The following is a 9,947-nucleotide window of genomic DNA, read 5'->3' as shown; positions in this document are numbered from 1 at the left end:
CATGCCACCAGGAATATATTCTACAATAATTTCCCTCAGGCAATTTCATTCCCAGTTTTCACACTTTTTTATTTTCAAAAAGGAACAAAACAGACCCACACTTTCTTTACCTAACACTAGCCTGAAGAATCTACTGAATTCTATTGATTTTTCTCTCTTTGAACACAAGCTCATTAACCTGAAACACTGAGGAGTAACTATATTTCACTGAGCCTAGAACTGAGTGTCTGAAAACAAAAAGATCCCAAGACGGTGGTACAGCCTTCTCCCTGAGATGCCCTTTTTTTGTTTTTGTTTTTGTTTTTGTTTTTTTGCAAATTCAGCTGCAGAAGCTGGGACATTGCTTCCTTAACCATAAAGACTTGCACGTTCATTAGAACTTTCTTTAAATTCACCCTTCTTTATTGTAATGTTTAGCAAAATCAAGGTTGCCATCTTTCCACTAACTTCTGCATTTTTACAGGCTATAGGGGGAAACGTCCACATCACACAGCAGTGCTGCAGCCCGGTCAGCCCCGCAGCCTCCTCTCAGCTACCCAGCTAGGGCTCCACCGAGGAGCTATCTCGGATGTATGGAAATGAGGGCTTCCCGAAACCCCCCAGGGACTTCCTCACACAGGAAAAAGCGATCAGGAAAAAATTAGACAACACAGACATCAGAAACAGCTTGCTAGACAAGTCTCTCCAAGATGCCCTATGAGTGGGGCTGTATTTCTTTTATCTTCCCAATCCAGGAGAACGAGAGATGTGACTCCACTCTCCCCCCCCCCACCCCAAATAAATAAGTTAATAAAGTAAGAGCTATTTTACCCAAGAAACCAATATAAAAATTTTGTGGTCTTGACTTTTATTTAAGATCTCTGATGAGATCAGACAATCTGCACCCTTTCGTTCAAGGCAAGAGACATCTTCAAACTGTTTTTTAATTTGATTTATCCTTTGAAACAGAAAGTGCATTACATTTAACTGGTCTTGCAAAGGGGGTTTTCTTCTCTTTACAAACCGAATTCCTTATATAAATTAATAAAGGTTAAAGATGCTAATATATCACCGTTATTAGCTTAAAAAAGAAAACAATTTACATAGTCTATAGTATTCTTATGATACAAAACACTTCAAATTCAATTACAGCAACTAAATGGATTTTTGTTTCTGACCCAGAGAAGTTGTAACAATTCCCACCATCTACCTTAACACGAATTTTTATCAGAAAGGAGTTAAATTAAATACAAGCTATTGTAGCCCCTCCCTCCCCAATACTTTCTTCAAATCACTAATAAATAGCAACAAACGACTGTGCAATTTCAGAGAAGAACCGAGAGGCAGGTCTGAGGCCTTCCCTGGTTCCCCTGTCTTCTACTTCAAGTCCTGGAGGCGGGAGCCGGGCGCGGGGCCAGCGGGTGGCCAGGGGAACAGCAAGAAGGGACGAAGGGAAAAGAGAGATCGAACAAATCCGACCAGGGGAGGGGAGCGAGAGGAGAGGGGATCGAGAAGATTCTTTTCTAAGCGTCTCAAATTAAGTTCAAAAAAGGAAGAGAACGTGTGGTTTGAATAGCTCTTAAAAGGGGAAGGGTAGAAGGAAGAAGGAGGTCCATCTTTTTATACCAAATCCAAAAAACATTTTACATTTTAAATATTCACAATAAAGTAACTTCTAGTCAGTGTGACTCACGATTTATTTACAAAGAGCCTTCAACAGGTTACTTTAGTCGGCACAGCAGTTTGTGGGGGGGACCGTCCCTCTTCCCATCCGGGCGGGCGCCCGCCCACGGGGCTCCGAGGTCTCCTGCGCGGTGGGCATCGACCCTTCGCGAACATCTCCCCGCGCCCCGCCCGCCCGGCCACGGGGTGGAGGTGGGGCCGGGCGACGGGCCTGGGGACCCGGCGGGCGGGGAGGCAGGTCAGCGGCGAGTGTCAGCCCCGTGATGGACGCGGTGCATTTCGTGGTCCTTCCTGCCGTCTTGTCCACCCCCGAGTCTCTCCCACCCCCGACCCGTCCGCTTCTAGGTTAAAAAAATAGATATGTACATCTCAGAAAACAGCCGCGCCCGGGCGGGCGGGCCCGGCGAGGGGCGCCGCGGCCTCGGTGCCCTCGCTGTCGCGGCGGTGGCGCTCAGGCCGCGCCCTCGCTCTCGGCCGCGTGCAGCAGGAGCCCGCCGCCGCCGCCGCCCGACTTGTGCTTCTTCAGCAGCTGCGTGATCTTCTCGTCGTCCGAGTTGGGGTCCAGGGGCTTGTTGTAGTCGTCGTCCTCCTCCTCGTTCTCCGAGGCCCCCTTGAGCCGCTCGGTCTCCGAGTCCTGCTTCTTCTTGGCGGTGGCCATCTCGGCCGCGTGCTTCTTCCTCCACTTGGTCCGGCGGTTCTGGAACCAGACCTGAGGGCCGGGAAAGGGGAGGAGAGGGAGACAAGGGCGGAGGGGGTTTAACGCGAGCAGATCCGCAAATGCCACCTCTCCCGCGGCGGCTGTCCCTGCTGCGGGCCCCTGACGGCTGGCCACCCTCCCTCAGAGACCTCCTTGTCTGGGCCGTCAAAGTCAGTCTCCGTCGCCCCAGGTTCCTCCGAGTAACAGGCACCAACAAACTGCCGTTGCCATAGCGATGGTAACACAAGAGTATTGAGGTTGTCAGAGAGCGATTTCTCAGAAGAGAAAAAACTTGGAAACTTAAAATGAGTCTCCCTAAAAATGAGTCCGCTTTCCTACTTTCCAGTTTGAAGTAGAAAACTTTTCCCCTTCGTAAAGTTGCCCCATGATGACTGTGACTGTATTCGTTATTTTCTTTCTCAGATTAAGATATTTCAAACAACCTGAAGCGTACTTGCTGTTTTGTGTGATTTGTGGGAGAAGGCACAGCATTTCCCCCAATTACCTCTGCTCTCCTTTTCGCTTTTGGATATTTGCCTGTTACACTTCTCCCGGTCTGAATACACACAAACATGCTAGGAAAACACTCCCCACCCTATTTACACTTGCAGTGTATGATGTAAAGTTAAAAAAATCTGCTGAACAGAAACCTCAAATCACTAATGCTAACCAACATAAACATAAACGCATGAAAATATTTAATAGCTCAGTCAAAATCATCACAGTGGTTTCTCTTTCTCTCTCTCAATCTCTGTCTCTCGGGTTTAATGATTTTCATAAAATCAAAGTCAAGGCTAAAATTTTCATCAGTTATTTTTTAAAAGCGTAATTTTGCCAATTACATTTTTCCCCATTATTACCATTACATTATTTCCCACTATTAACATGCCAGGTCTTTCAAATATTATTTTAATATTGTTTCTCCCCAAGACAATCTTTTTATATACAAATACTTTAGGCCTATTCACGATGTTTGACACTGTGTTTGATACACATATTGCAACCTAAAGCATCAGGAATAAGCAAGCAATTTCCCAAATATATTGAATTATCTTGTCTTTATGCTTCTCATCCATTTTCTCATCCGTTATGTATTTTACCTAGAGAATCGGAATTAAGAAAGTGATTTTTATTTTCTTTATACAGCTATAATAATTCACTTCTAGCCATGCAGACATATTTATGGTGACAAATGAAGACCTCTAGATTACTTTGGTAGGCTCTGTACCAACCACTGCAAAAATAATTTTAACTGTGATGGTATTCTAATGGTCACATACAAAATCACTCCTGAAATGCATTTTATGATGCTTGTCCAGGGAGAAATACACTCTAACCAGCAGACATGGCTAATGTTATTCCTACTTAATTTAAAGAGCAACAATATAACTAATGAAAATACACTTGCCTCCCCCCAAAAAAACCCCCAAATATAATAAACTGAAGAAGAGGAACAAAAGGGAATACTGGAAATACAGGAAACTGTGGATTTAATTTGCCTAGCTGGCTCAATCCCTTTATTTTCCAAGGAAAGATTTCTCAAATTTGATTCCCTGGAAATACACTGTACAAGTCAATTATAAGCTAAGTGACATTTTAATTATAAATTGTCACAAACAGTAAAATATCTTACATCTGTGGATAAACTTATTTTAAACAGAATTCAATTTCATAATACAGTAATAATCTTGTCAATTCATTTGGAAAATTACTATTCCAAAGTGACTGCTTTCTGCTAAGCTAAAAGCAGATAGATTCGTCCGTGCTAAGTGTTTAGATCCTTGGATTTTTTTTTTTTTTTTTACCCTGCAAGTTAATATAGTAGCACTATAATGCTGATACACATTAGGAACTTATATAACTAGTGGGGCCTGAATTGATAAACAAAAGCTTGAATATCTTTACAAATAGAATAAATGGAAGCTATCTAACTGGCCTGATCTATCCTCAGGGCTGATATTTTGGTAAGGCTTTTATTCTCTAATAATGGCGAGTTCCCCCAGCACATTCTACTATCTAGATTAACCTAATTTCAAAGGCGGGGGCTTGATTCCTTTTGTTCATCAACAGTTTGCAGGCCCGGGAGACCCCAGAGCCTTTGTAACCCCCACCCCACCCGCTTTGCTGATCTCATCTTCTCCCCAGGCTCCTCAGACCCGCACCCCCCGGGCGGCTGTTGATAGTTTGGTGCGAGAGTGCGCGCAGCGCGGGGGGAGGGGAAGGGGGAGGGGAGCGGGGGAAGGGGCTTATCCCTCGAGCTTTGCAAGGTCCACTCACCTTGACCTGACTCTCCGTCATCCCCAACGAATAGGCCAAGCGAGCCCTCTCGGGCCCCGCCAGGTATTTCGTTTGTTCGAAAGTCTTCTCCAGGGCGAAGATCTGCTGGCCTGAGAAAGTGGGTCTCGTGTGTTTCCTCTTCCCGTCTTTGTCCAACAAAATGGATCCTTGATCTGCGAGAACAGATAAACAAGGGAAGGGGAAAAACAATCGGTGACAAGCGGATCCAAGGAAAAGGAAAGGATTCGAAAGACAATGTCTAGGTGGGAAAGGAAAGCTTATTCCGCGGCAGGCCCCAGAAATGTCGCGGCGCTTCCAGTTGCGCGGCGCGCGTCCCCTGGCCTTTGACGCCCACCTGTTTTGAAGCAGCCGGGTGGCTTGGAGCAGCAGTCGGAACCCGTGCCCGGCGCGCACGGCCAGCGGCGAGGGCGCGCACTGAGAAGTTCGCCGGCGCCGAGCCGCCCGGCCCAGTCCTGGGAGGAGCGCGGGGCGAGGCCCCTCGCGCCGTGGCCGTGCGGGCGGGCTCGCTCGGCCCCGAGGCTTTGCACGAGGCTGCCTAGTTTGTTTCCCGGAACGCTCTCCTAACCTGCGTCCGCGCAACAAAGGACGCCTTGTTTTTCGCACACAAGAGAGCTAAATAGCCCCCAAGTCTAACGCCGCTGCGGCCGAGGGGGAGGGGGCGCCGCCTTTGTTGGCGGTCCCTACAGGGCCATCAACGCGAATACAATAGCGTCTCCCCGACACCCTCACCCACCCGGGCCGCCTGCCGTCCCGAAGCTTCCCAAGGGAGCCTCCGCTGGGCTCCCGCCACTTCCCTCGGGAACTGTCGCTCAACCACACGAAAGAGGTCCAGAGACTCAGATGAAACTTTGGGGACTCGGTCAAAAGCAAAGAATAGAGCAAGAAAAGGACCCAGTGCTAGGCTCCGAACGCCACCTGCGAGGCTGGGAGCCTCCGCGGCGCGGTGGCCAGCAACCCAAAAGAGGAGAGTGATCCCGGGGCAACTCGGTTTCAAGCAAGGTCTCTGCGGGATGCTGCTTTATCCCCGGTCCTTGTCCTGTCACCTCGTTGTCCGTCCGGTTCTTTCTCGTGTTAGGATGTTGTGGGCCACGATGCCCCTCAGTACGCCCTGGCCCGAGGCGGAAAGCGAGGGCCCAGCGGTGGGGAACGGCCCGAAGCGACTCGGCGCTCGCCCTCCTCAGCGGGCCGCGGGCCTTCAAGGCGCGCACCCGGGCCGACTGCACTCGGGGGAGCGAGGGCGAAGAGGTGAGGTGGGGACACCCTGGGCTGAGGCGTACTTGCAAATACACGCGCTTCGGCTCAAGGCTGTGGAGAGCTCGTCGCTGCCGGTCCCCACCGGTCCTCAGAGAGGAAGCCGGGTAGGCTGGCGAAGGTAGAATGGGGCCCTGGCAGGCAGACAGGGGACGGGAAAGCAGGGGTGCGGGCGGGGGCGCAGTGGCTCTCCTGCCCTCCCCTCCTCTTTAACTCAGGCCGGCCTTGCGGTGCCGGCCGGGCCGCTCCGGGAGCAGCCGGGTCCTCGGGTGAGACACACGCCCCGCAGCGCGGTGTGTTCCACGCGGGCGCATGCACACCCGCTCTGCGAGGCGTGCCCAAGACTTGGGGAGAGGGGAGCGCTTGGACGCAACCACGCGAGCTCAGGAAAGCAAGAATCCCTAGCTGGACGCCCTGGCCCAGACTAAGTCGTGCGATTCCAGCACTGCCAAACTAACCACTGGGGAGCAAGAGGGTGGACTGACCCGCAGCGGGCAGAACACGCACAGCCCGGCGCGGGCGATCGTACTCACGAGGGGTGCAGGCCAGGCGCGCGTCCCTCCAGGGCGGGCTCTGCATCACTCCTGGCCAGAAGATGGGCGTCCGGCCGGGCAGCTCGGCTAGCGGCTTGGGGTACCGACCCACGGCGGCCACGGCAGCGGCGCTGGGGCTGAAGTAGAGCCCGGGCGGCGGCGGCGGAGGGCTCAGGCTGCTGAAGCGGGGCAGGCCGGCCAGCAGCCCCGCGGGGGAGGAGGCGGCGGCAGCGGCAGCCGCGGCGGCGGCGGCAGCAGCCGAAGCCGAGGAAGCGGAGGTGGACGAGGAAGAGGAGGAGGAGGAACCGGAGGGCGAGGCGGAGGGCAGGGCGGCCCCTGAGGCCACGGGCATGGAGGGCCGGCTCAGGATGTCGTTGATACCGTGCGGGGTGGCGGCCGAAAGCTGCTGCGGGGGGCTGCCCAGGGATGAGAGCCCCCCCGCGGCCGGGGGCTTCAGGCTGCCTGGGTTGTGGGCGCCCAAAGGCGGGGAGGGCGACGATGATGAGGACGAGGAGGACGAGGAGGAAGGGGGGCCGGCAGGCAGCGGGGGGTACGCGGCAGGGTACAGTGGGGTCTTCATTTCGGCCATGCTGTGCAGGGCGGCCAGGGGCGGGCTGCTGAGCAGGAACGCGCTCTGCCGGGTGCCCTCCATGGCCCCCACCGCTAACATCCCACGGCCAGGCCGGAGCCCGCAGCCACGCAGCGAGGGCGCCGGCCGGTGCCCCCGGCGGGGCGCAGGGGAGCGAGAAGCGCCGAGGGCGCGAGCAAGGAGTCGCTCCGCGCACCCGGAGGCGACCTGCCAACCGGGCCGAGAACGCCGCCGCCGAGAGTTGTCTCGGAGCTGCGCAGCAGAAATGTCCAAACGCGCCACTCGAGAGGCGGTGACCGCCGAGACCAGCGAGCAGCCGGGTGGTTTCGGCTGTGCTTTCGCTCCCCGAGTCCTGGATTCAATCTCGGTCTCTTCTGTCCTCCTCACTTTTCCTCGCCGCTCAAAGTGCTCTACTTCTCATCTTCTCCCCTCGGGAAATAAGCAAAACAAAACCCAGGCCGGCCCCGGAGAGTTTGTAACAAAGTTAAGAGTCACCGAATCTCCACTTTGATGTTGGAGGGTGGGGGCTGGCTCGCTTTCTTTAGGGAGGTTCAAAGGACGCCAGGTTCCGCCCGACGCTCTCCTCTAATCTCACTCGGATGCCCTGCTCTTTGGGCCGCGAGGCTGATTCGCACTCGGCGCCCGCTGCGCCCGGGGAGAGAGCGCATCCAGCCGCGGGAGGATCTCGCCTCTGGGCGGGCTTCCTCCGCCGGCGCTGCCCGGGGCTGCTGCGCCAGAAAGGGCAGTGCCACAATCCAGCGGCTCCCCGAGTAGGCGCGCCGACCCGCCTTCCCCTCTGGGCCACGGGGCACTAGAGTTGCAATATTGAAAAGAAAAAGGAGGAAAAAAAAAAAAAAAACCACAGAAAAGCAAGACTAAGTGTGAAAAGTCTGAAGGCTTCCGTTACGGCTCCGCTCGCCTATCCACTTCTGCAAACCGGCCTGGCGACCCCCGCCCCACCCCCGGGCGCCCTCTCTTCCTCTCACTCTCCACCTTTGCCTCTCCTCTCTCGCATTTTCTTCGTGGCTTTACAGGCTTCGCTCTTCTGAGTCCTGTCCTCCGGCCAAGCTGACCCTCTCCGCCGTTCTTCCGCTCCCTCTCTCTCCTCTTCTCTCTCCCTCCGGGCCTGACAGTTCAGATGAAGCTCTCAAAGGTAATAAAACATTTGCATCACTCCCTACCCGTCTTTAGCTGGGGGACGAAAGGGAGGGGGACGTGGGGCTCCAAAATGAGAACTTTGAGCGACGTCACTCAGTGGAGGCCGGGAGGGGCGGGGCCGAGGAGCCGGGGGCGGTCCGGGGGCGTAACCACCGTGTCCAATAGCGCGCAGCCCTGGACCTCGCGTCGCCTCTGGGGCGCGCCCACTCGGGAGCGCCGCGCCCTCTCATTGGCTGAGGAGGGCGAGCCGTAGGGCCCTGCCCGCCTGGTCTCCGCCCCCTCCCGCCTCCATCCCTCCTGTGGGTGGGGCCAGGGGGCGGGGCCTGGCGAGTGGTGAGGTTCCGCCGCTGGGCCAGTGGACGCCTCAATTAATTGTGTTAAATAAAATGGGAAAGAGGAGGGGGGAGCAGAAACGAAGAGGGTATTACTTTTTAAAGAGAAGAATAATGAAAACCCAGCCCTTTTATGGAAAAAGCAGTTCATATTCTTCCCTCGCCTCCCCCCTCGCCTGCTCGCGTCACCCTGCCCCTTCTTCCCCCGCGAGCTCGCGACGCCTCACCTCGAACAGAGTCTGGTCCCTTGTAAAATGGAGCTAATGGAGCAGGCAGCCGGCGCAGCCCTGGCCCAGCTCCTTCTTTTGAAGGGATTAATAAAAGGCCATCTGGGCTCTCCCAGAATTGTGTAAATTAATTTGTTGCTCCTTAAGCCTATAGATGTCCTTAATCCCCTTGTAGGCCGAAGGATCGTCCTCTTCCATCCTTGCCATCTCCCGCTTTCCCTCTCTGTTCTTTCCCCTTCATTTTTCTTCTCATTCTTGGGTCCCCCCCGGGATGTTATCTTTTATAGGTTTGCTCCATTCGCAGGGAACGGAATCAGCGTAATGGGAATATTTATTTCTCGTGTGATGTTTAGACCTGAGAGTAGTGAGTCTTTTTTTTTTTTTTTAACTTTTCTCCTCTTTGATTATCGTTGTTATTTGTTTCGAGTTTACTTGGGGCCAGAATCACCAAAATTGGGGTGTAGTCTTTAGATGCAGAAGTATCTCGGTATCCCCCGGGGACTGTAAGGTTTTGAAAAACGTCTCCAAAACTCTGGCCCCTGCCCTCAATTCCAGGCTTGTTTCGGGAGATGGCGACGTCCTGGCTTCGGGGCTGCGGTGATGGGGTGTCTAGGGTTTCGAAGTTGGACAATGGTTTCCCTTACTCCCTTTCAATCTCTTCCATCTCTGGCAATCTTTAAATTCCCGGCAGGGGTGAGCTGTGTACGTGAGGAGGAAGACCCTTGTACAATTTTGAGATTTCGGGATGTTAAAGTAATACACTATTGAGAGGTGGTCACTACAGCCATTTGGGTGAGATCATTAAGTCCAAACTTAATTCTCACAAAATGGAAAGAAATAGCTCAAGAATAAAACTTGAGCGTCACCACGCGTGGATGGAGTTTGGCGATAAGTGCCAAGCACGAAAAGCCGAGAGGGCTTATTCCCCTTTGATAACCTTCGTTTCCAAAGCAATGGTCTTTTAACGGTGGCAGCTTGAGCTTTTAAAAATTTTTTTCATCTTTTGCCAGTTTTATTATTCACTTCTGAGACAAAAGCAATGTTCTTATTTCGTCCCCCTCTTCCCGCTCCACCCTTCTTCGTTAACTTCGAGACTGGGCTCAAACCATCACTTCAAAGACCTTAGAATCTGACCTGGGAGAAGGTGAAGTCCTTCCTCAGCGTGAATTATGCCCAGTCGGGCAAGAAGAGAGCTGATGT

The 9,947-nt window shown here is 53.3% G+C and overlaps 1 protein-coding gene across 2 annotated transcripts; it reads right to left on the bottom strand.

Annotated features, from left to right (window-relative positions):
- Positions 1 to 830: 830 nt before the first annotated feature.
- NKX6-1 (NK6 homeobox 1) lies at positions 831 to 8,249 on the bottom strand. 2 transcript variants are annotated; one of them, XR_011437054.1, is made up of 4 exons: positions 6,442 to 8,249; positions 4,637 to 4,809; positions 2,509 to 3,459; positions 2,234 to 2,371 (listed from the first exon to the last, which is right to left on the bottom strand). XR_011437054.1 is itself a non-coding variant. In XM_005608659.4 (3 exons), exons 1-3 carry the CDS (start codon positions 7,109 to 7,111, stop codon positions 2,114 to 2,116), a joined length of 1,101 nt encoding a protein of 366 aa, XP_005608716.2. In that variant the 5' UTR covers positions 7,112 to 8,249; the 3' UTR covers positions 831 to 2,113. The 2 variants fall into 2 exon arrangements, 1 of the variants encoding a protein (XP_005608716.2); XM_005608659.4 differs by lacking the exon at positions 2,509 to 3,459 and having other exon boundaries at positions 831 to 2,371.
- Positions 8,250 to 9,947: the final 1,698 nt, after the last annotated feature.

The sequence above is a fragment of the Equus caballus genome, chromosome 3 (genome assembly GCF_041296265.1).
Source record: "Equus caballus isolate H_3958 breed thoroughbred chromosome 3, TB-T2T, whole genome shotgun sequence".
NCBI classification, from domain to species: Eukaryota; Metazoa; Chordata; class Mammalia; order Perissodactyla; family Equidae; genus Equus; species Equus caballus.
This window is presented reverse-complemented; position numbering and strand designations above follow the sequence as displayed.